General features: G+C 51.3%; 1 protein-coding gene across 2 annotated transcripts in view; it reads right to left on the bottom strand.

Annotated features, from left to right (window-relative positions):
• The window catches only part of ADCY3 (adenylate cyclase 3), a 94,049-nt gene extending 70,122 nt beyond the window's left edge, over nucleotides 1-23,927 (bottom strand). Inside the window, exons 1-2 of one of the 2 annotated variants that reach the window (XM_021087776.1) lie at nucleotides 23,066-23,927; nucleotides 21,761-22,593 (exon numbers count right to left, since the gene is read on the bottom strand). In XM_021087776.1, coding sequence (XP_020943435.1) covers nucleotides 21,761-22,435 — 675 coding nt within the window. In that variant the 5' untranslated portion in view covers nucleotides 22,436-22,593; nucleotides 23,066-23,927. The remainder of the gene's footprint in view (nucleotides 1-21,760; nucleotides 22,594-23,065) is intronic. The other variant, XM_021087777.1, reaches the window with a different exon arrangement.

Genomic DNA, 26,162 nt, shown 5'->3' with positions numbered 1-26,162 from the left:
ATCATCTCAACAAAAGAAGAAAAAACATTTGACAAGATTCAACATCTATTCATGATTAAAAACTCTTACCAAAGTGGGTATAAAAACTCTTACCAAAGAGGGAATATACCTCAACATAATAAAGAAAATCTGAATGCCTTCCCACTAAAATCTGGAAAAAGACAAGGATGCCCACTCTCACCACTTTTATTCAAATAGTATTGGAAGTCCTAGCCACAGCAGTCAGACAAAAAAAGGGGAAAAAGAAAAAATAAATAAAAAGGTATCCAAATTGAAAGAGGTAAAATTGTCACTATCTGCAGATAACATGACACTATACGCAGAAAACTCTAAGAATTTCACACAAAACCTACTCAATCTGATGAACAAATTCAGCAAAATAGCAGGATACAAAATTAACATTCAGAAGTTGGTTGTATTTCTGCATATTAACAATGAAATATTAGAAAAGAAATATTAAAAAAAAAAACTTTCAAAATTACACCCCAAAAAAACCCCTAGGAATAAACCTAACAAAGGGGATGAAAGACTTATATATTGAGGACTGTAAGATATTAATAAAGGAAATTAAAGAGGATTCAAAGAAATGGAAAGATATCCCATGCTCCTGCACTGGAAGGATTAATACTGTTAAAATGGCCATACTACCCAAAGCAATCTGCAGATTTAATGTGATCCCTATCAAATTACCCATGACATTTTTCACAGAACTACAACAAACAATCCAAAAACTTACATGGAACTATATATAAAAGACCCAGAACTGCCAAAGTAATCCTGAGGGAAATAAAGAGGCATAATTCTCCCACATTTCAGACAATATTACAAAGCTATAGTAATCAAAACAGTGTGGAACTGGTACAAAAACAGACATACACATCAATGGAACAGAATAGAGAGCCCAGAAATAAACCCAGACATCTACAGTCAACTAATCTGTACAAAGGAAGCAAGAATATAAAATGGGAAAAACTCTCTTCAGTAAGCAGAGCTGGCAAAACTGGACAGCTGCATGGAAATCAATGAAATGAGAACACACCCTCACATCATGCCCCAAAATAAACTCAAAATGGCTTAAAGACTTAAACATAAGACATGACACATAAAACTCCTAGAAGAAAATATAGGCAAAACATTCTTTAAAACAGACCACAAAAATGTTTTCTTAGGTCACTCTTCCAAGGCAATAGAAATAAAAACAAAAATAGGAGTTCCCATTGTGGCTCAGCAAGTTAAGAACCAAACATACTGTCCATGAGGATGCAGGTTCAATCCCTGGCCTTTCTCAGTGGGTTAAGTGTCCAGTGTTGCTGTGGCTCTGGTGTAGGCTGGCAGCTACAGCTCTGATTCGACCCATAGCCTGGGAACTTACATATATCTCAGGTGCAGCCATAAAAAGAAAAACAAAAAACCCCAAAATAAACACATGGGACCTAATCAAACTTACATGCTTTTGCACAGCAAATGAAACCATTAAAAAAAAAAAAAAAAAAGACAATCTATGGAATGGGAGAAAATAGTTGCAACCAATGCAACCAACAAGGGTTTACTCTCTAAAATATACAAACAACTCATACACCTCAACAACAACAAAAAACAAGCAACCCAGTCATAAAATGGACATAAGACCAAAATATATATTTCTCCAAAGAAGACACATGGATGGTCAGTAAGCACATGAAAAAGTGCTCAACACCACAAATTATTAGAGAAATGCAAATCAAAACTACAATGTGGTACCACCTCACACCTGTCAGAATGGCCATCATTAATAAGTTTATAAGTAACAAATGCTGGAGAGGTTTTGGAGAAAAGGGAACACTGTTGATGGGAATGTAAATTGGCACATTCCATTGGAAAACAGTATGGACAGAGTTCCTACTGTGGCTCAGTGGGTTAAGAACCCAACACAGTGTCCATGAGGATGTAAGTTCGATCCCTCACCTCACTTAGTAGATTAAGAATTGGGCACTGTCACATGTTGCAGCATAGGTCACAGGCATGGCTTGGATCCAGGGTTGTGTGGCTGCAGCACAGGCCTCTAGCTGCAGCTCCAAATGGACCCCTGGCCCGGGAACTTTGATGTGCTGCAGGTGTGGCTGTAAAAAGAAAAGAAAACTGTATGGCGATTCCTCAGAAAACTAAAGAGAACTATCACATGATCGGCCAGCAATCCCACTCCTGGGCATATACCCAGACAAAACTATAGTTCAAAAAGATACATGCACCCCTAGGTTCACTCCAGCACTATTCACAATAGCCAAGACATGGAAACAACCTAAATGCCCGTCGGCAGATAAACGGGTGAGAAGATGTGGTACATATACACAATGGACGACTACTCAGCCATAAAAAAATGAAATAATGCCATCCGCAGCAACATGGATGCAACTATACTTTAATACAAAAGGGAAAATATTTTATTGCTAAAAAATAAAATAGCAATAAAATTTTTAATAATCATCTAAGCATTCACCAAATCATACTAAGCAAAGTAAGTCAGAAAGATAAAGACAAATACCATATGATATCACTTATATGTGGAATCTAAATTATGGCACAAATGAACCTATCTACAAACCAGAAACAGACCAACAGACTTAGAGAATAGACTTGTGGTTGCCAAAGGGGAGGGGAGAGGGTGTGGGATAGACTGGGATTTTGGGGTTAGTAGATGTAGCGCATTTAGAATGGATAAGCAATGAGGTCCTACTGTATAGAGCAGGGAATTATATCCAATCTCTTGGGATAGAACACGATGGAAGATAATATAAGAAAAAGAAAGTATATATAGGTATGACTGGGTCACTTTGCTGTACAGCAGAAACTGGCACAACACTGTAAATCAACTATACTTTAATACAGGAAAGGGGAATTTTTTGTTGTTGTTGTTGCTATTTCTTGGGCCGCTCCGCGGCATATGGAGGTTCCCAGGCTAGGGGTCGAATCGGAGCTGTAGCCACCAGCCTACGCCAGAGCCACAGCAACGCAGGATCTGAGCCGCGTCTGCAACCTACACCACAGCTCACGGCAACACCGGATCATTAACTCACTGAGCAAGGGCAGGGACCGAACCCGCAACCTCATGGTTCCTAGTCGGATTCGTTAACCACTGCGCCACGACGGGAACTCCATAAGGTTTTTTTTTTGTCTTTTTTTTTTGCTATTTCTTTGAGCCGCTCCCACGGCATATGGAGGTTCCCAGGCTAGGGGTCCAATAGGAGCTGTAGCCACTGGCGGGATCCGAGCCGCATCTGCAACCTACACCACAGCTCACGGCAACGCTGGATCATTAACCCACTGAGCAAGGGCAGGGACCGAACCCGCAACCTCATGGTTCCTAGTCGGATTCGTTAACCACTGTGCCACGACGGGAACTCCTTTTTTTTTTTTTTTGCTTTTTAGGGCCACCCCCACAGCATATGGAGGTTCCCAAGCTAGGAGTCAAATGGGAGCTGTAGCTGCTGACATGCACCACAGCCACAGCAACGCCAGATCCAAGTTGTGCCTGTGACCTACACCACGGCTCATGGCAACACCAGATCCTTAACCCAAGGAGGGAGGCCAGGGATTGAACCTGCATCCTCATGGATGTTAGATTTGTTTCCACTGAGCAACGACCGGAATTCTGGGAAAAATATTTTATTGTTAAAACATGCTAATAATCATCTAAGCGTTCAGCAAATCACAATCATTTTGCTGGTGCTTTGAAATACTGCAAACGTTACCAAAATGTGACACAGAGAAACCAAGGAAGTGCTGTCAGAAAATGGTGCCAATAGACTTGCTCAACTCCGGGTTGCCACAAATCTTTCATCTGTAAAAAACACTATGCCTGAGAAGGGCAATAAAACAAAGCCTGACAAAATGCCTGTGTGCATCTTTAACACAATCCACTTCAAATATTATTACTTCGCTGTCGTATAAGAAAATTCTAACAGTATATTTTCATTTCTTGCCTCCCGTCCTTTGTGCTATTGTTGTCATACATCATACTGCTGCATGTTATAAACTCCAATGTATATTGTTTATATTTTTGCTTTAGTCTTTTAAAGAGATCAAAAATGAGAAAAAAAACAACAACATGCATGTTTTCCTACATATTTACCATCAGGAAAGGCCTCTTCATTCCAAATTTCTATCTAATATCATTTTTCTTCTGCCTGAAAAACTAATACTTTTTGTGGTGCAGGGCTGCTGGTGATGTATTCTCTCGACTTTAGTTTGTCTACAAAAAAGTCTTTATTTCATCTTCATCTTTTTGAAGGATGGTTTTACTGGGTATAGAATTCTAGATTGACTTCTTTTTCAGTTCTATTCTGCTTTGAGTAATTTCTGACCAGGCATCTGCTATCATTCTTTGTTCCTCTATGTAATGTGTCTTTTCCTTCTTTCTGGTTGATTCTGTTTCTCCTTAATTACTAGTATTAAACAACTTGATTATGATGGGTCTTGGCATGTTTCTCTTAATTTCTACGCTTCATATTTACTTGAGTGACTTTGAGCTTCTTACACTCAAAGACAGTTTTCAAATTTGGAAAAATTTTGACTATGAGAAAAATAATTTTTCTGTCTTCTCTTCCTCTGGGACTCTACTGTTCCCCATTGCCTACAGGAGGTAGTCAAAGCAATCTCAAATAGCTTTCAAGGTCATCCATTTGAGATCCCAAATTACCTTCCGGCCTTCTCTTTTCCTAGCTCACACACCTAATTCTGCAGCCAGAAGTCCTCTGCCTGTACAAATACAAGTATACTAAATATATGTAGATAAATATATTAAATATATGTAAATAGATATTCATTCCCACACCACTGCCCACCAGCAATCGATTCTGCCCCCCTAAAAATCCCAGGCTCAAAATTCAATTTTCCCTTCACAGCCCAGCTCAGTACTGCCTCCTCCATAGAACCTTCCCAACCAAGGCAGAATGATGCCTTAGCTCTGTATGCTCACAGGCCTTGTGCATCAGAGGGGCTCCTGGAGAACTTGAGGATATTCTTTCAGTTGGTTTGGATGAGCCCCAGAATTAAGAAAGGCCGGCTCTCTCTGCAATGGAAGGTCAAAATGCACCTAGGCAAGACTTTCCTGGGAGAGAGGCTGAGCACACAGCAACTTAGGAAGGAGTGAGTCAGGCAGCATCTCTCCTTTTTCCAAAGGGAAAAATGAGACACCCAGCAGATTAAGTCAATTACTCTGAGCCAGAGGAAATATCCTCCAAGGATCTTCACTCTCAGCCCAATCGCTCAATGTAACCTCTCAAGAGTTGGAAAAAAAAAAAATTTCCAGCTTCTGACTTCCTTTTTCTAAAGCCAGGGGAGCGAGAGCGGGCAATCGTGTTCCAAGATCCTGGATCCAGGCCTCTGGGGAGAGAACCCAGGCCTGGTAGAGCCTCAGAGGCCCCAGGGAAGCAAACCTAATTCTCAGCATTAGAAGAACGAAGGCAAAATGAAACAGGCAACCAAGAGCGGCTCAGCAGCAGATCTAAAGTGAGGCCACCCCAGTTTGACACGGGAGCCTCTTTCCAGGGTCCACAACTCCATCCCTTTCCTCCCCGGGGGACCTGCCCTCCTCCCATTTCTACCTCCTGTTCTTACCATTCTCCCCACGCAGCCACATGCTCAACTGCCTTCCACCCCAACAAATTCCTCCTGACACTGCACTGGCCCCTCATTCACTCTTTTCACCCCGTATCCCCATGTCACCTGCCTCCCACACCCACCTACAGCCTTTTGATGCTCCCATCTGCACGCAAGTTCCCAAAGCAGAGCCACACAGGATACTCGTGAACAGACCCCCCCCCTTTCTGTTTCCTGTTCCTGTGGCAGATCCCTGCCCCGCCACAGGGTGGGGCACCGTGGGGCACAGTTCCATCTCTGAGGGGTGGGGGCCAGGACACGAGGCTCCCAACAGAAGCGCAGACTGCTTCTCGGCAGGACCTCAGACAAGTCACTTCCCCTCTGGGCCTCAGTGTCCCTCTTTGGAAACACTCAGGAATGTCTCTGAGGCCACCCCCACTGGCAGAGGCGATATGGGCAGCAGAGGACAGAAAGCAGCAGAACAAGATCCTCTTAGGTGCAAACCCCAACTCTTCAAATCCACTCAAGCGAAATGCCATTTGGCACCTCCCAACCAGGATACAGTTGTTGTTTTACAGAGTTACAGATAAGCATGCAATCAGAGTAACACTTGCATCTGAACAGGGCTTTGTGGATTACAAAGTGCTTCTGCTCATCCTTCACCAGGACCCTGGAGGAGCTGCCATCACAGCAAACTCATGAGGCAGGCACTATTCAAAGAGCTTTATTAGCTCATTCAGAGACTTAGTAAAGAAGGCACAGAGAGGACAAAGCAACCTGACCAAGATCACAGCGCTGGAAGTGGCAGATCCAGCCGTGGTTCCTGGCATCTGGCCCTTGCTCACTGGGCCCTTACTCTCACTCTCTGAGGAGGAAACCAAGCCCAGTGACATCTGATGGCTTTCCCAAGTCCCAGCCCCCTCGCCCACAGAGGGGCAGAGTCTGAACTCAACTCCTGTTCACTGACAAGATGATGATGAAACAGGCAAAATCAGAAACACTAAGGATGCCAGCCCTCGGCAGGTACATGGATACTCTAGCTCATCCCCAGCTCAAGGAGCCGCTGCAGGTGCACAGGAAAAGCCACCCAAGTGGGAGCTCCTGGCTGAAAGAGGAAAGGGCTGCAGACCACAAGGACCCTCTGCCACGCTGAGGGGGACACTGGCTACCGGAAGAGGAATGTGTGGATGTTAGCGCTGAGAGATCTGCTTCACTGATTTGCATACATGTATATAAATCTCTCGATCCTATCTGTGCATATATCACATAAAAATGCAAATTCATAGAAAGCTTTCTGGAACACACCACACACTTGGCAAAGGTCGCCTATAGAGAGGAGAGGGGAGCAGAGGAGGAAGGTGGGCTTTCACTTTAATGTTTTACACTTCTGCTTTGGTTGAATTCTTTCTCACAACAAGCACATGCATGATATAGAAGAAAAGGCAATTGTCCCATCTGTCTGTCTACATGCAAACAGGGCCCTGAGGTTAACAGAAGATACTCTTGCGGGATATTATGGGTAATATTTTCCCACACTATTTAGTATTTTCCAGGCTTTCCATAATGAGCACATGTATTAATTTTATATTAAACAGAAGCATAAGAAAGGAAATCGCCATTGTTTGCACACTGAAACTGGTTGGATAATGGCAATTTCAGGCGTTACGCTTTGACAGTAATTTACACATCAATATTCAACAAATATTTATGGAGGGACTGCTCTGTGCCAGGCAGAAAATAATTTTTTTAAGAAAGTAAATAAACCAGGCTGGTTGTTCCTTGTAAGCAAGACCCAAGGTTACTCCGTATTCCCAGCAGCTTGCGCAGACATGTATCCAGAGCCACACATGTTCCACTGAGTGAAAAGATAAACTAGGAGATAGAAGGGCAATTGCTGTCCATCAACAGGCACACACATGCAGCTACAGATGCTACGTAATCAACAAATACAGCAGCTCTGTAGGAAAAGAGAGCTGACAAGGAAGAGGATGAGTCGGACTCTGGTGAACTTGATAATTGCGCTCTCTTTACTGCTCTGGCAGGGTGACTGGAACAGAGAAGCAGTGGGGAAGGGAGATGAGCTAAGGGGCGTGCGGGCAGCCCGGGGAGGTAAACATGCCGTCCAGCCCCGGGCTGCTGTTGGAGCAGAATGATCCCTGGGATCAGCCCCTCTGCCTCCCCGACTCCCTTAAACAGCACATCCTGCCTGGCCGGGAACATTCCTCAGCCTCTGGAGAGCCATCCTGCCATCTAAGCAGCAGTAGGCGTCTGTGAATTAACTTCCATTTTTACGCAGACTATACTTCTTTTATTAAGACCTGGCGTCTACATTTTCCGAAAGGGGAGGCCATGGTCCCCCTCAAATCTTAAATTACAGCTGCAGAATTTACACCTCTAGCCTTCACGTCCTGCGACAAGGCAGGATGGGCAGGGCCCGTCGTCGAGCAGGCAGGGGAAAATGTGTGTACGACGGGGGAGGAGGCACCCCAAGCAGCTTGCAGCCACAGAAAGTGCTGGGATGATGTAAGGTCCAGAAACCACGTCATCTGGGGACTTGCTGAAGCAGGGGGTTAGGCTGAAGCGGAGACTGCGGAAGAGCATGACGGCTGAATTCGAATACTAGCAGGGCTGCTCGGTAGACAGCAAGAGGCAGAGGTGTGTCATTTCCTCTGGAGAAACCAGAACCAGGACTGGACGTTAGGAGCAGGCAGGACGGAGCTCACACAGACGGGCCAGGAGCACAGGACAGCGCTGAAGCTCTCCAAACCCATGTCCCAGACGAGCCAGGACGCCCCGCCGCCTGCGAAACCTGCTGCCCCTGCGCACGCAAAGCTGGCAGGATCCTCTCTAGAACTCTCCTGGCACGTCTGCTCTGACTTCTGGACTGTTTCCCAAAAGTCCGTTGTGTTTCATCCAAACCTGCTTGTGTCAGTTGGAGGGTTATTTGATGTTATATTTACACAACGTCATTAGGAACCTAAACAGATGAAATTATGAGTGTGAACGAAAGACAACTGTTACTTCTAAGAAAAGGAAAGTGAACATTTTGGAAATTTTTGAATAAATGTGAGTAAATAAAGGGTGCTGCTATGGAGTCAGAAATCGGCACAACAACAGTAAAAATTTGGCCAAAAGGGGAAAAAAAAGTCATAAAAATTCAGGATTCTGTGCCCAGATTATTTCCAAGGGACTTTTAATTCTCCCTCCACTTTAAGGAAACTGGAAATTACAGAGGCCACATTCTAGCTACAAAAGGTTGGCGTTCCCTGGTGGCCTAGCAGTTAAGGATTTCTCACTGTCACTGGTATGGCTTGGGAGGCTGCTGTGGCACAAGTTCAATCCCTGGCCTGGGAACTTCTGCATGCCACAGGTGCGGCCCCAAAAATAAATAAAGAGGCCACAAGGAACCCCAATAAGGGCACCTAGATGCAAAGGAAAGATCTTCTCTTACAACCAAAGATGACCAGCTGCATGTTTTCAATTCAAATAAGCTACTTTTTTTTTTTTTTTTTTTTTTGTCTTTTTAGGGCTGCACTCGTGGCATATGGAGGTTCCCAAGCTAGGAGTCTAATCGGAGTCTAGTCTGCGACCTATACCACAGCTCACGGCAACGCCGGATCCTTAACCCACTGAGCGAGGCCAGGGATCGAACCCTCGTTCTCATGGATGCTAGTCAGGTTAGTTAACCACTGAGCCACGATGGGAATTCCCAAATAAGCTACTTTAAGTGCATATAAATGTAGATATTTCTATGCAATCCTCTGTGATTCCTGGGTTTTACTGACTTTTAAAAATCCACTTTGCTGTGTTCAGAGCACATGCCATAAAAAGCACCCATGTAAAATATGGCTTTGATGAGTGCTGACAGTCCCACAGCTCTGTGACTCCATCCACAATCACAATGTGGAACGCTTCCATTACCTCGGAAAGTTCCTTTGTCCTCCATCAAAGCACCCCCCCCCAGCTGTCCCCGTCACCCCATGGCGTCTAAGGCATCATGGCTCTTAGACAGTGCGTCAGGGTCATCCGGTGATCACCCACACTTACCCCCATCTAGCTCTTTTTTTTTTTAATCCCTTCTCTCTTACATAGAATAAAATTCACTCTTTATTAGTTATGTGTTTTGACACACAGCTGTGTGACCACTATCAATAATTTAACTTTTTGGGGTTCTCATTGTTGCTCAGTGGTTAACAAACCTGACTAGCATCCATGAGGACACAGGTTCAATCCCTGGCCTTGCTCAATGGTTAAGGATCCGGCGTTGCCATGAGCTGTGGTGTAGGCTCTGATTAGACCCCTAGCCTGGGGAATCTCCATATGCCCTGGGTGTGGCCCTAAAAAGACAAAAGGCAAAAAAATAATAATTTAACTGTTTGCCTTAACTGACCAACTACCTGTCTCAATCTCATCAGATTAGAGGACTCTGCATTTGAACCTGGAAGGCGTGGACTTGACACTAGCCTGCAGGCACCTGATCCTGGGCACCTTACTACCCACTTTCTTTTAGAATTCTCCAAATACAAGAATGTGTGTTCACAGGTAGGTATGAGGACTAAATGACATAGATAAGAAGGGTTTTTTTGGCGTGTGGAGTTCCCAGGCCAGCGATCAGATCTGAGCCACGCTTGCGACCTATGCCAAAGCTATGGCAACACCAGATGCTTTAACCCACGGTGCCAGGCCGGGGACTGAACCTGCATCCTGGCGCTGCAGAGACACTGCTGATCCCATTGCACCACAGCAGGAACTCCAACAAGAGATACTTTTAAAACCCATGTAAAAGTTCTTTGTAACTAGTTTTAACAGAACTTTCAGACCAGTTAGGCTGTTCTGAAGGAGTTCCCTCCCTGGTGAAAAAGAGATGATGAGCCAGGGAGCCCACAGAAGGGTCCCAGCGCTGTCTGTAAACTGGACTGTGAGCGCCGCCATCTTTGCTACCCCTAAACCCAGTGATGGGTGTCGTGAGCCATGCATCCCTCACTCACCCTGGCGAAAATGAACACAATAAGGCCACCCAGGAGCAGTGGGGACGTCCCACAGCCCAGTGTCCCCTTTATTAGTAATAAAGGAAACAAGCTCCATAGCGCAAGCATTCAGCCTAATGGAAGAACACGGCTGACATACCCCCGCCCCATCTAAATCATTCCAGAGACTTCCGCCACTGTGTCTCCCACCTGCTACTACTCTTCATTGATTCCTCAAAAAAGGGGAGATAAAGAAAAAAGATATTAAGTGAAAGGCCACTGCCATGAGGCAAACAACCAACCCAACCAAAAGTACAGAAGTGTATGTCCTCATAGGCAACAGTGTCTGAAAAGTACGTCTCGGAGTTCCTGTCGTGGCTCAGTGGTCAATGACTCCGACTAGGAACCATGAGGTTGCGGGTTCAATCCCCGGCCTCACTCAGTGGGTTGAGGATCCGGCGTTGCTGTGAGCTGTGGTGTATGTAGGTCACAGATGTGGCTTGGATCTGGTGTTGCTGTGGCTGTGGTGTAGGCCGGCGGCTACAGCTCTGATTCAACTCCTAGCCTGGGAACCTCCATATGCCGCGGATGTGGCCCTGGAAAAGATAGGGGGGGAAGAAAAAGACAAAAGTATGTCTCATTTCTAAGACAACAAGAAAAATGGTGGCCCAGGAAAAAAAAAAAATGGGGGGAGATGAGTGACCACCCAATCCAGGAACCTTCTAGACGTCCAGAAAATGGAGCTGCTCTTCCCTCCCTCAGGGTCAGCCCCAGCCCTTTAAAAATTCCTCTCCATCCGAGCCAGTAATAGAAACGACAGCAACGACCAGCACAGCAAGCATTTCTTGCGCCGGCTGCGTATCCGGCCCTGCACCCAAGGCCACGTTCACCCCAGCCTGTTTCACGGCCGCACTAACCCTGGGAAGGAGGTGCCCCTAAGGCCTCTGGCAGAGGGAGAGCAGAGCTGGATTAAAGGATGTGTGCAGAGTCCCACAGCTGGTGAGGGGAGCCAGGCGGTAACCCACGTCAGAGGACCTTGAAGCCAGGGTCTCTCACAGACGCCCGAGACAGGGCCTACCCGCGGCCAGGCTCCCCGTCCCCTTCCCTGGTTTAACTGGAGGGTCGGCGGCGGGTCTGAGACGAGACACGATGGAAGGCACAGGACACGCCCCCCCAAAGCAACCACCCTCCATCGGGCCCGGGGTTGAAACAAAGGGGCAACGTCCCTGAGACGGGCCAGATAACACTGTCAAGTAAACCCCAAAATAAGGGAGAGGGGAATGAACGTGTTTTCCAGAGTGCTGACTCCTGCGCAGCCAAAGACAAACCGCAATCACGTGTAGGAGTTTAGAAAACAGAGCTGAGAGATTGTGGCACTTTTCTGGCAATCTGGGGGAGGCTGTGTCTGGCTGACAGTGTCACCCAACACTGAGAAACGAGCCTGGGGGAGGAAGGGACGGAGAGGGGGCGGCGGGGGGCGGGGGCAGCTCCCAGCCTCAGCCTGGGACGAGGACCCACCCTCAGCACCAGGCACTGCCCCTGGCTCAGATTCCCCTTCGGGAAATGACTGATTTGGTTTCTTAGGAATTTGGAGTAAGGCTGTACCACGTAACAGAGCATCCCCCTCCCTGGGAGGGAGGGAAGGTTCACCTACCACCAGCGGTCGGTGACCAAGCCTGGTTCATCGGTCAGTCTCTTTAGAAGGTGGCTCGTGGGGATCGATGCCCCAGGGGCCGGTCCCCTCGGGGGAAAATCTCAGCCTTCCAGGGGCAGCTGAAGCCCACCTAAGCCACCCCCTGACCCCACCCCGGGAGAGGCGGCTGCCCAGCCTCACGCTGCCAGCTCTGACTCAGCTGGCCCCAAGCTACATTTCACAGGGACCATTCCTAAAATGACATGGGAACAGCAACCCACAACCATGGAAATCTCGCGAGGGTTCAAATCCAGTCTGCTTACACTGGGGCTTTGAATAGGGGGAAAGGGTGGAGTGGGATTTCTTCTGAAACCTGTCATTTTCTTTGCTGTTTACAACAAAGTGCTCTCGAAGAGAGGCGCGGGAAAAGGGAAGAAAAGGTTTCATTACTAATCAAATTTCTCAGGAACCACAGAGGAATGTTGCTGGAAGAAATGGCTGAAAACATGATCAGAAGGAGAAAGGAAGCATCAAACAGAAAATGGCCCGGAGGGGAAAGGAAGAGGCAATAGGTCTGCTGGTATCACAGAAATGAAGAGCAAGTAAATTAAATATAGATGAGAAATAAAAATTAATACATTAGGAGTAACAAAATGCCCTACAGAGAAGGAACAGTTGAGTTAATTACGGTACACTCAGCCAACATCATATTATGCAGCCATTAAAAATGATGACTGAACACTAATTTAAAATAGACAAAAAGTCTAGGCCATCAACTCACTAAGAAAAGCAGGAGCGGTGAATGTATAGCTTGGCAGAACTTTCCGTATGAAACACCGGAAAGGAAGATGCCAAAAAACTGGTTATGATAGGATTGTAATAAATTTCTCATTTCCAAAGTTTCTGCAATATTAGACGGCATTTTATCATTGAAGATGCTCTTTAAAACAATCCCTTCACAGCGAGGGGGAAAGAGCCAGCTAGTTACAAAGAAGAGAAAAGGGATAAAGAATAGACTCAGTCTGATTCATCCAGAGGTCAAAGATCAGAGATGGCTTGCCAAGATGAAGTGCAATAAAGCAATAAATAACCCGCCTTCGCAAGGGGCTTTATAGTTTGTAAAGGGCCTCTATCTACAGCTCCGCCCCTCCCCCACAAGGTGACAAACACTTCTAAGGCCCTTGGTCACCCGGCACAGGGAGCAGCCCCCCACCCGACCCCCTGGCTCTACCTCACTTGGGCGCTCGTCTTAAGCGTCCCTGATGCAAACGAACCAATGGCACGAACACCTTCAGACAGGGGCTGCCTCCTGCTCCCAAAGGGGCCACCACCCATCACAGGCCACCTGCCCAGCTCAGCCAGGCACGAAGCAGAGGCTGAGTAGGGGGCATGGACGCGCCGTGCTGGGGAACACCTCTTCACCAGGCTGCTCCCTAGTGTTGGGTCCTAAGCCTTCTTCCTTTCCCCAGAGGGATGCTACACACTGCCTTTGAGCGACCCCTCATCCTCCCTTTGGTTTTGGGTGCCACTTTTTTTTCTTTTTCTTTTTGTCTTTTTAGGGCTGCACCACGGCATATGGAGGTTCCCAGGGTAGGAGTCTAATCGGAGCTGTAGCCGCCGGCCTACGCCAGAGCCACAGCAACGCGGGATCCGAGCCACGTCTGCAACCTACCCCACAGCTCACGGCAATGCTGGATCCTTAACCCACTGAGCGAGTCCAGGGATCGAACCCACAACCTTATGGTTCCTAGTTGGATTCATTTCCGCTGCGCCAGAACTACACCCACGATGAGAACTCCTTGGGTGCCACTTTAAATGCTGACTTATATCCTACATCTAGAACTCAAGACCTCTCTTCTAAGCTCCAGATGTTAAGCACAGGGCCCCATATACAGAATGATCTGATAGTTCCACGTGGTTATCCCACGGACACCTCAGTGTGAACTTACCTTGTCCGTCCTCTGCTCCCATCTTGGGGTGACCCTCACAGCCACAGCGTCATGCCTGGACTACTTCAACAGCCTCCTCAACAGTCTCAGCTTTACTCAAGTCCACCAGAATGATTCTACTAAATGCAAATCAGATCCTAACTGTCCCCTGCTTAAATTCCTTCAATGGAACCCCATCATTAGACAACAAAGCCCAAGTTCCTTAGCCCTTCTGCTATTTAGCTTCTCTACACCTTGTCTCTCTAGCTCTTGCCACCCACACATGCTCCTGGTACACATATTCTCACCATCCTTAAGCAAGTGAGACTCTGCTATGACTCTGGCCAGAAAGCCCTGTTCCCACTACTCTACCTGGCAAACTCCTACACATCCATCAAAACCCAACTCAATAGCCAGCTCTTAGGAAAACTTCCTGTTTTCTAAGTCAGGTCCTCTTTCACTAATAGGACTTATACCACAGTCTGGGAGCTCCCTGATATCAGGAGATGAGTTGTACTCCTTCACTGAAAGCCCTGCCTAGAATGATGCTTGGTAAGTGATGCAAAGAATGAAGTTATAACTTAGACTAGAGGAACACGTGGGAAGGTGGGATGGCGAGAGCTCAAACTCTGCTCAGCCCTTCTTTACATGAATGCAAATCATTTTTGCCCAAGGACAAGATCAGAATCGGGCTAACGAGGTATCAATGACTCCTTTTCTAGGCTCCTAAGAACCTCTCCCTATCGTTGCCTTTTCCCCAGACAAGAAAAACGTCATTAACAAGTGTACTGATTAGCACTCTTGAAGAGTTATAAAATCATGGTTTAAATACATCCTTCTCAAAATCAGATTAAGACCAGAACGTTTCCCTAGCCTGGATCTAGACAAACATTTTTCAAACTCTCAATGAAAGTGGATGAGGTAGGAAATAAGGGTAAAAGCAAGAATGTATTTAGTCAGCAAATATTTATAAAGTGACAGGACCAAGACACTGCAAGCGGCCGTGCTATGGGTCTTACCCTCTCCTTGAGCAAAGGACAAGCTGCTAAAGAAGAGAAATTCGAGATGTTTCCAAAGGAAGTACAAGAAACTCCCACCTCTTGGGAAAGGAATAAAAAGGTAGAGCCAGGCTGCCCATCTAGCTGATGTGTGGAGAGAAGGGGTCGCAACTGGAAGCAGGAGTGGCCCCCAGAACCTGGGCAGGACCCTAGACAGGGTGGGAAATGCGTGTTTGAAAAGAGAACAAATCCTTCTCACGAACATAACAAAAGGCAAAGCCCGCTCGTCGGCTCTTCATGTGCAATGTGGTTTCTAACTTTCTGAAAATCTCAGAAATGGTGAATTGGCCCTCAGACAATCAATATCATCAAAAAGTCATATACTGTTGTCTTTCAGTATCTGCAGAAGATCGATCCCAGGAGCCCCCACGGACGGCAAAGGCACATATAAGTGGCACAGCACAGCAAAGACAGTCAACCCTCTGTATCTGCAGATTTCACGTCCACAGATACAGAGAGCTGACTGCACAGTGGACCACGGGTCTAACTTCTGAAGCATCGTATGGTACCCGCCCAGACTCGTGGCTCTCTTCATTTCTTCTCCCCAGCATCCCCCATGTACCCTCTATGGGTTTTTGGTTTTTTTTTTTTTTTTTTGGCAGCCCCATGGCATATGGAGTTCCCAGGCCAGGGATCAGATCCAAGCCACAGCTGCAGCAACACCAGAGCCTTAACCCACTGTGCTGGGCCGGGGATCGAACCTGCATCCCAGCGTTCCAGAAATGCTGCCAATCCCACGCACCACAGCAGGATCTTTCCCCTTGTGCCCCCTGGTTTAGCAGAAAGCCTCAGCAAACGGCTGCCCTCCATTCCTTTCTCCCCGGTATGTACACACCACTCTCACATCCACAGGTAGACTCAGTTCCCCCCGATCGTGCACTTGGGTTACCCTTGTGACTTTCTCTGACTGACAGTGACAGCTCTAGCCTTTAAAACCTCAGGTAGCTGCCACTTTTTCCTGGACACTACCATGCTGCGAGGAAGCCCAAGCTAACCAACTTGGAGGGGTCACTGGTAAAGCTCCGAGCCTCCAGACTCGTGAGGTGAGCAAAACCTTGCTAAGCTTGCCAGGATGGCTGTCCGCTGAATGCTGGTGCCAAGTGGAACAGTCCAGACAGCCGAGTGAGTGACCTCGGCCAGTGCCATGTAAAGCACAGCAGCACCCAGCTGAGCACAGACCCCTGGGACATAAACCATCATTGTTTTAAGCCACTAAGTGTTAACATGATACAACAGATGATTGAAACACCCGGCAGGGATAAGATGCAACAAGGCCACTGAGAAATGGGCCATCCCACATTAGTGAGCTTTCTAGAGAGCCAAAATATAATCTTGATTTGTCCAAGCTTCTTCTTACTCATTTCTGGTAAAAATGTTTTTAGGCTGCAATATCAGACCCTACTTTAGACTGTAGGTAATCCAGTGTTTCCTGGATGCGGGGGTCATGGTTACAGACATGGGGTTCCTATGAGGCCTGGAACGTAATGATACCCCCTCCAGCCACAGGTGGGCACAGTCTGTCTGCTGTGTCACTGAAGCCCTAGACGCCCTGCTCCTCCATCAGCAGCAGTACATCTGCCCCCAGAAACACCTCCTTGGCCCTCATGCTCCTCCTTCTGAGGGTTGTGGGTGGAGAAACTACAGACCCCCAGTCTCAACAGACTCCGAGGGCAGATCTAAGGGGTTCTTTGATGACGGCACAAGCAAAGGAACTCTGGCATCCCACAGACCTAGGTTCGAATCCTGCTCCTCCACCTACGAGCTGTGGGGCCCCGGACAAGCCATCTGCCCATCACACACTGCAGCTTCCCCATCTGTAAAATGAAGACACCATTTACCTCTTGCGGGGAGATACAGTGAAACACAGCTAGAGCCCGTCCACCTGCATGGTGGCTGGGTGTGTACCTGGCGGTTACGTCTGAACATCAGTCAGGCCTGTGCCCACGGAAGCAGATCATTAAGAGGGCAGATGTTCCCGAGGGGACAGGTGGGGAGGGGCGCTGAGTGTTTATTCAGGGCTCAGCACCTGAGTGGGACTCACTGTACGTGAATGAGTCCTGGCGATTCGCCGCATGAGACAGCTCAGGGCTGTTGGGCAGACCGAGCCCAGGGGTGCGCGTGTGTGGGGGGGTGTGTGTACATGCACACGTGAACACATAAAGTGTGCCCTGGAGCTCTCAAGGCAAAAAGACCTTGGCATGGAGACTGATGCCTGGACCTGGCCCAGCCCCAGGCTTGGGTGTCCTCTCCCGAAAAACCCAGCAGATGATCAAGAGCAGATTTAAAATAATAAACATGAGGCCTCTGGTGCGCCCGGCAAAATGTCAGCGAAGAAATGTGGGTGACAGGTGGGACCTAAACTGCACTTGCCCGATGCTGCCAGACCGGAAACGCTCTGTTCACACCCAGAGAAGCGTGAGGAAAGGCCCCGGAGAAACGGGACCAGGGAAGGGACAGAGCGGCTACCTTTCTGCAAAGCTGCTCACACCTTCAAGGTTGATTCTTCCTCCTTAAGCACAGCTGGGAGGCAACGGCCTCCCCGTCCCCTTCCGTGCGTTTCCTTATTATTCTCGTTCCTACACGCTGTCCATCCGCACACTCTCTGCGGAGGACGAGGGGGCAGAGCCCAGGGCCAGAGGGCCGAGAACTGGGTTGGTGCTGTCCCTCGCCACCCGGGTCCCATCCCGGCGGCTCAGAGCCCCAGGCTGCTGCCTCCCTCCCCAACACCACCCGGCCGCTCACCCGGCTCAGCTCTCACACACGCCTGGCCACGTCCCCACCAGGAACATTCTGTCACAGGCTTCTTCTCCCTCCTCGCGTCCGATTCCCAGTCCTATGATATTTCAGGGCTTCCCACCTCTTCGCGCTGTTCTCCAAGCCAGCTCAGCAAAGACATCTGGGGGCAGCCAGCAAAGGAGAGCAAAGGCCCAGATGCTGGGTTCACAAGAAAAGGGGGTTTTCAGGAAGCCCCCCCCGCCTTTTGTACCCACCTTCTCACTCACCAGCGATCCCCCCCCCAACTCATCCAGCTCCCTTCCCTCCTCTCAGCCTTCCCAAGCCTCAGTTTCCCTGTCTGTAAAATGGAGCCAGGAACACCCAGGAGTAATTGAGACGATGTAGACAGAACCTCGGCTCCAGCTGCAGTCAGGGCATCAGAAGCATCAGCTCCCTTCCAGCCTCCCCGATGCTGCTCCCTCCAGCCCCTCGGAGCCCAATAATCCTCCACAGGACAAATGATTTTGCTAGGTAATCTGTAGGTGTGAGAGGACTCACACGTCCACGGCTCCGTCACAGTCTAATTTGAGAGTAAAAGCCTCACAGGCTATTAATTCCATGAGAGAGTATTGCTCCCACTTTGCCGTCCTGCTAAGAAATAAAGCCATAAACTATTTTTTCAGGGGTTCCTGGTCCCTAACTTGTCACAGACTCATTCCTTTAAGGACCCCGTCAGAAAGCAACAGGGTGTAGGTGGGCGCACGTGAGGGTCTTGGGAGCAGCCACGGGTCCCAGGAACGTCTCCCATCTCGGCTGCATTTCTCTCCCCACCCCCACCTTCCCCTTCACCCTCACTCATCAGCAGCCGCCTGGTCCTACCCTCGCCCCTCTCCTGCTTCATCAGCTCACCCCTGGGGCAGCTTGTGGCAATAAAAGGCAAGTGGTGCCAGGACACAGCAAGGAGAGGGAGGTGGCAGAACCCCGCCGGCCACCGCTTGCTCCTCCTGGACCCCCGGCCCCACACAGTGCTCCACACCATTATCTGACCCCTTTATCCGCAGACCCCAGAGGCTGCGAGGCCCGTGCCTGTTGCTCGGTAATATTTCCTCATTTCCCAATAAGTGAAGCCCAGCGACACACCCCATCCCACAGCCCGACTCCACCTGCCTCCTGTGAGAAGAGCCCAGGCAGGGCAGGCTGCATGGCTTGCCTGTGACACTTCAGGCTACCCCGAGGCCCCTGTGTCCTTCTGCCTTTCCCCCCAGAGAGCCAAGCATGGGTTTGGAGGGATGAAGGGTGCAGAGGAAGAAGACCTGGGCATTGGAAAGGCTTCTTTAGTGCTGCCCGGGACAGCGGCAGCTAAAACACTCCTGAACCCCCGGAAATCCGGTGTCTTCTTCTGTGAAACCGCTGGCTGGAGCCAACAGATGATGCGGGAAGAGAAACAAAAAGGGAGTCTGTGGGCAGAAGAAAGGAAAGCGAGGAGGGGCGGGGGCTGGAGAAAGTTCCTGGTGTTACTCTGACTGTCGGGGGAAGAGACGTCTGGCTGCCTAGCTCTACATCCCTGTCGTCCAGCCCCTGCCCCCTCCTATCCCTGATGGCGCCCCGTCCAGGGAGGTAACAGGGCCCTTGCAGGAGGCAGGTGAGTGAGCGTCATTTCACGGCTGGAGGGGGGTGTCCAGGTGCTCGCCCCACAGCAAGGCGGGGACGCAGGGGGCTCAGGGTCCCACCATGTTCTCAGACTGGACACGAGGACACTCTGGCTTAAGACTTTGCTGGCTGGTCCTGGGAACCCAGGCACCTTTTAAAAAGTCACATTAGTCCCAAATCAGTGACTCAGAAACTTCTGGAACACAGCCCACTGAAAGCTGGGGCCTCCTGCCTTCTGTCTCAGGCTCCCAAATGGACCCTGGGAGCCACCACCCCCTCTAGTCCCAAAGCAGCATCCAAAGCACTGCTTCCAGGTCAAGGTCATACTCTCCTGGGATGCTAACATTGCTACTTTTGATTCGCTTATTTTTCTCTTTTTTTTTTTTTCTGTTTCCTATTCTTTCTGAGTTTTTGTTTCTTAGCAACACCCAAAGGACACCACCAAAGGTTCAGCCTCTGGGCTCCAAAGGGGAGAATTTCTGATGTGCTTCCTTCACAGACTATGAAGTGCCAGGGAAACACACATAGTCCAGGGGGCCCGGTAGAGAGGAAAAGGGCCGGAGTGACTGTTGAATAAAAGGTAAAGGTTCTAAGTTTGATCCCAGGCCCCGGAGGCTGCCATGCCCACCTGTCTATCTGCCCCCAAGCTGTTCTTTCCACCGATTCCCAACAGGAAAAATGCCTCTCGCCATTCTCACCCAGACGGCTTCCAGCAGGGCCCTCAGCTGGCAGAGGCACAACCTGAAGTTCACGAACCCGGAAGTCATGATGGGAAGGCCAGGCTGTCACCTTCTGCACACAGGCACTGGGAGAAACGGCACCTTTGGGTGCGCCTGCACGAACCCATCTGCACCAGCCCAGGGCTGGGCCCCTGCAGAATCTAGGCTTCTGTGAGAGCAGACGCTGCCTGGGCCAGAATGGAAAAGCAGAACGAATCTTGATCCAAGAACCAGGAAAACGTTAAAACAGGAAAAACCCATGTTTTCCTCTAACCAAGTGGAAGGCAGCAGGACAGCCCCACAGGGTTCTTGCATCAACCACCCATGGCCCCGCTGCACCCCCTCGAAACTCAGCCCCCAATCCCCGGAGGCCAATGGCTTTGGTCGAGATGGAGGGAGCAGCTGATGTGGTAGGAAGCGTACCGGAACAGAGGTCAAGAAGTGAACACTCCAAGAAACTACCACTTAAAAAAAAAAAAAAAAAGAAAGAAATGGACACTCCAGCCATGTGACTGCCATAACTAGCCGTGTGGCCTTAGAAAAGTCACTTTCCAACTCTGGGCTCATAAAGGAAATACAGAAGTGCGGGCGGGATGCACAAATTTGGAATTCATTGACGCTAAGCCCTAAGGACGGCCCACCCCGCATAGGTTGCAGGATAATGAGCTCAGAAGCCAGGAATCACCTCTCTCAATCTCTGCAGCCCCTGAGCACCCACTGGGGGATCTTAGTGGTACCATAAGATGGATGCTGAAGCTCAAATCCCGCCTCTTCCAGCAGAAGGCATCCTCCAGCACTAGCAGACCCTCCCTCACGGTGGCCAGCACCACGGTCCCCATCTGCGTCCCCGTGCCACTCCCCACATCATCCAACGGCTCAGGCACCCTGAGCTCCCAGCAGCCTAAGCGGAATCTACGACCAACACCTGCCCTCTCCACGGCCCTTCAGTCTCCTTATGCCTCATCGTCCACAACCTTCGATATTCATAACAACCACTTTAGGCAGGCAGACACTGTCCCTACTGGACAGAGGGACCCTGCGTCCACACAGCCAGTCCCTTGCTGAAGCTAGTCAGTGACAGGCTAGAGCCCAGGAACCCAGGGAGCCCTCTGTCCCCACAAGAGGTCTTCCCCGCAGAGGTCAAGGACAGGAAATGGCCAGGACATGGATGTCTCCCTGGAGACCAGGCCCAGGCGGTTTGTCCTGCCGCCCACTCAGGACGGGCCCGGTGACAAAATGACTGGAGAACCAATACCCAGACCTCCTCCCATCCTGAGGGGTCAGGCACACACAAGCTCTATTGCGAAGCCAGGGGTTGCAAGGGGGGGGGGTGGGCCTTCCTGCAGGAGCAGCTGAAAACCCCAGCGGCCATCCCCCTTCCCACCCCCAGGTCACATTCTGACTCAAGGGCAAAGAAAACAGCGCCGTCCCCTCCCCACCCTCGAAACAGGTACCACCTCGGCTGAGAGCGACTGGGAAGGGAAGCGGCAGCGTGGGGCAGAAGGCACCTTACCTCTCTCAGCAGCTGCATCCCCCTGAGGCCATCCTGCTGCTGCTGGGCCACGGTGACCCCCAGGACGAGCGTGTGCACGACGCACGAGAGCACAGAGATGAGGACGATGGGGCTGAGGCTGAGCGGCAGCGTGATGAAGAAGGAGAAGACGAAGAAGGCCTGCCAGCCCACCGTGTCGCTGGCCGCGTGGGCGCCCGAGAAGTTCAGGCCCAGGTAGGACAACACCTGGGCGGTTATCAGCAGCCACAGCAGGTAGGGCACCCCTTTGCGGGTGACCCTGCTGGGGAGCAGCCCCTTCCTGCAGAGGACGAAGAGGATGAGGTCCAGCACCAGCCCGACCCCAGCCACGGCCAGAGGGGCCAGCTTGTCACTGGAGAAAACCACGGCGCACATGACCACCACGTAGCAGTCGAAGAGCGCGGCGAAGACCACCAGCACCAGCAGCGTCTCGTGGCGCTGCCTCTTGAAGTAGGTCTGGTACAGGTTCTCCAAGGACTCGGGCACGAAGGTCAGCCGCATGAAGCGGGGCAGGCAGAGGCACGAGCCCGAGTTCCGAACGGAGATTTCATGAGTCCGGCCCACCCCGCGCTCAGGGTCAGAGGGCAGGCTGACCGAGTACTCGGCGGAGTACTCGGCTGAGTACTCGGGATCGGAGAAGCCCTGGGTCCGCGGCATCGTGGCTGGTGTCTGCTTCTCCTGGCTCTGGAGAGGTGGACGGGGACCCGAGGAAGGGCTCTGGGACGGGCTACCTAAGGGGCAGACGGAGCGCCGGCCCCCTCCGGCAGCCACGTGGAGCTGGTTTCCGGAGCACAGGTCTCGCCGATCATCTGGAACTTAAACAGGACGCCGTTGAGTGGAAGCCCCTGCTCCTTCCCACCACGCGCCCTAGCCCTTCTCAAAGAATCCTTGCTGCAAGAGGCTCCAGAAGCAGGGCCTTTCTCCCGCCACCCCCATGCTCACGCCACCACCAGACCACACACACACACACACTTGGTCCTGTCCACCCAAACACTCCGTTTCCTGTCTCTGGCGTGTGGTGTGGACTGGCCTGGCCACCTTTCCAGCCGTCGCACCCCTGATCTCTCTCCGTGTCGTTTCTTCTCAGTCCCTGACTTCTCACCTCAATCTCCAGGCCCAAGCCTCAGAAGGTGAAGGTAAAACATACTAGAAAGAAACCAGAACCATCTCGGGGGTTCGTGAATCTTCCTCTGTTTACTCCCTTTCCCACCCAACCCCTGGCGACTCGGGCTCCCGGTTTCGGGCACTGCTCGCCCTCCCGAAGGCCGGCTCTGCCCCTGCGTTTACCTGTGCGGGAACTCGGGAGCCGCGTGGTCCGGGGCCGGTGCGCGCGGGGACTGCGGGGCCGGGTCACGCGTGTGGCGGGAGGGGACTGGAGGGCTCAGGGTGCCTGGGGTCCGCTCCCTGCGGAGCCGCGCCGCCCCGCCAGCGCCACGGTCCCTGGACCCCGTCAGGGGCGCGACTCTCCCGCTGTCAGGCCGGGAATCCGGCGGGGAACGGCTCAGGGCTGCCTGCCCCTCAGCATCCACCGGCGCCCGGACGCAGAGGAAGGAGAAGGCGGCGCGGCGACCGAGGCTGGAAAATTCGCGGCCGCCCGCCCCTAGGGCTGCGGCTCGCGGGGCTGGCGTGCGCGGCCGGCCCCCTCCCCTTGGCCCCGCAGTGGTCGCGGCCGCGGCGGCGCGGCTAGGGGCGCACCCGGGGCCCTCCCCGGCGAGAGCGCGGGCCGAGGCCGGGGAAGCCCGCCAGCATCCTCTGGCTCGCCCGCGCGCCGAGCAGAACCAGCCGAGTCGGGGCGCGGCGCGCTGCACAGTGAGTCCCCGAGCGGCGCTGGCGGCACAGTGAGTCCCCGAGCGGCGCTGGCGGCTCCGGGGCCACGCGCGCTCCAGGCCCCGGGAGGCGGGCGGCGCCCCTCCCTCTCCGCAGTCACCGCCCTCTCCGCGAGCGCGTCCGGACTTGGGGGGGTGGGGAGTGCGGGGGTGAGGCGCCCCGATCCCGACCCGGGCCGGCGTGGGGGCGAGAGTTGGAGGGGCCTCGGCGGCCGCACGCTCCGGCACCGGCAGCGAGCTGCCTGCGACTGCTGCGTGGAAGCTGGGAATGGGCGGCAGCAGGAAGGATGGGCTAATCAGCGCCTTCCCCCCGCAGGCCCGGGCTCAACCGATAAAAGCCGGGGACGTGCCCTCCTGCAGGTGAGGCGCGCTCGGGGCATCCCTGGCGCCCCCTCCTCTGCCGCGGCTTCCTTCCGGGCTCGAGCTCGGGAAGGCGGGGGCTGAGGTTTGGGGAAGGCTCCCCTGCTGGGCGCGCCGGGCCTGTGTCTCCGCCCACCCTGGCAGCCCTAACGCCCCGGATCGCGGGCCCTGAGCTTTCAGCCGAAAAGAGCCCGCAGCTGAGACCTGTTCTGGAAAGAAGCGGGGAGGAGTGGCCCAGTGGGGCACACGGCATTGGAGAGACCCTGCTTCAAAAAGATCTCTTGTGCACATTCCACCTGTTTGAGGCATTTCTGAATTTACAAACTCTTAAAAACGCCAATGTTCCTTTGAGTGGTTAAAGTCTATCAGTCTCTTTCACCATAGTGTAAATTACTTTCCTTGGCTTTGTCAGAACATCGTCCAAGATCAGCCACAGGTTTTAAGAATTTAGAGAAAGGGAGCGGAGGGAGGTGGGTTGTGTTAGAACAAAAGTAAGGGGCGGGGAGGGGAAGAGTTGCTGAGGACAGTCGGTGGCATTAGAGGGTGGGCTCCGGGGGGCGAGCAGAAGCAATAGGTCAGAGAAGAGAGAAACTCAGCCATCCAGGGCCCTGGATAAAGATGCCTCCTACAGCGCTTGAGATGGTCCATGAGAGCCCTTTCCAGAACCTCAGGCATCAATCAACTCAGATCCCTCCAGGAATAGGTCAGAGAATTGATTCCATCGCAGCTGTCCGTCCTATACTAAGTCTGTCAGTCCCTATGCTAACACAGCCCAAGCTTGTCAGGGCTTTGCTTCCAAAGGTGAGGAACATAACATCAGATTTAGGAGGAGGGTAGTTTGAATAAAGCAGCATTTTCCCCAATTGTTTTAATTTGTTTGGGATCCAAGCATTTGTTCTCAATTGTCACACATTATTAAAGGAGGAATGGCTTTTATGTTTAACAAAGGAATATATGTTAACAGAAGGGAGAAGCTGATAAATACTGTTTGGGCCTGCTTGGGCACAGGGGACACCCACACTGTGTCCTCTGAGAGTCCCATCCCCTTTCCTGGCACACGTGCCAACTCTTGAAGTTCTGTGGGGCTCTCTGCTCAGCAAGGCCATGCCCAGCTCCTGGGCCCTGTGGGTTTGCTGCTGGGCCTTCTGCCACCACCCATGCCCCAGCTTCTCCTCCCCACCGCCCCACGTAAGGGAGAGGGTTCCCCACAGAGAAGCCCCAGGTAAAAAGCCCAATTTCCTGCCCTGACTGCTGACCTCAGGGCTCCATTCCGGTGCTTCCACAATCCTTTTCTCTTGGCTGTGGACACACGTTCAGCAGAGCCCGGCTGGGCCAGACATCGGGGAAGTCCAGAAGCACCACCCACCTCTGCTCCCAGGATGCTTGCCGGCTCTGCCTAGGCACCATGTCCACCGCCAAGACAGACCCTCAGCTGAGCACAAGTGACCTGAAGCAGGACCTTTCAGCATCAGAAGAGAGCTTCTGGTTGGCTGGAGCCTCTGCGCCCACATCACACGCCCATCCTTGCTCAGCCCTTCCCTGTGGTCCTTGATGCTGAACATGTCCTGGTCCAGCGACAATTAAAAATAACCACACTCAAGTGCAAGGGGGTGGGAGAGGAAGTGGCTTCAGTGTCTAAGCTCTGCATTTGGCATTGTAATCTGCACAACTGGCATGCACTGCTTTTGCAATTGAAAGATACAGTAACTCTATCTTTAAAGCACACAGGCACACACATACACGCGCGCGCACGCGCCCACACAACCCAAGGCCATGAATGACTGTGTGGGTGACTCGCCTACATACACGTGTCTTAAAGTGAAGACAGAACCACGGGCTTGGGTAGAAGCTTGGAGGGCGTCCCAACCGCAGCCTATCCCGGGATCCACTTGGGATACCTCTTTGCAGAAGGCACCTTTTGTTTGTATGGTTTGAGACTAGAGATGATTGCTGAGAATTAATCGTTATTGGATAAACAAGAGTGGTTGGGTCCCCTGGGAAAATGTGGTGGCTCCTGAACCCAGCAAACAATACATCAGAGCAGAACCCTGGCGTCCTGGGGAAAGAGAAGTGGGAGGAGAATCCTTGGCTCCCCTGGGGCCGGCCCCGGGAGAGCCCTCACTGGGGCCTTAGCTGAAAGCGGAGCCTGAGACGGGCCTGTGTGCAGTGGTTTAATTGGGAGAGTGATTCCTGGGGAA

Source organism: Sus scrofa, chromosome 3, assembly GCF_000003025.6.
Source record: "Sus scrofa isolate TJ Tabasco breed Duroc chromosome 3, Sscrofa11.1, whole genome shotgun sequence".
In the NCBI taxonomy this organism is placed as follows: Eukaryota; Metazoa; Chordata; class Mammalia; order Artiodactyla; family Suidae; genus Sus; species Sus scrofa.
This window is presented reverse-complemented; position numbering and strand designations above follow the sequence as displayed.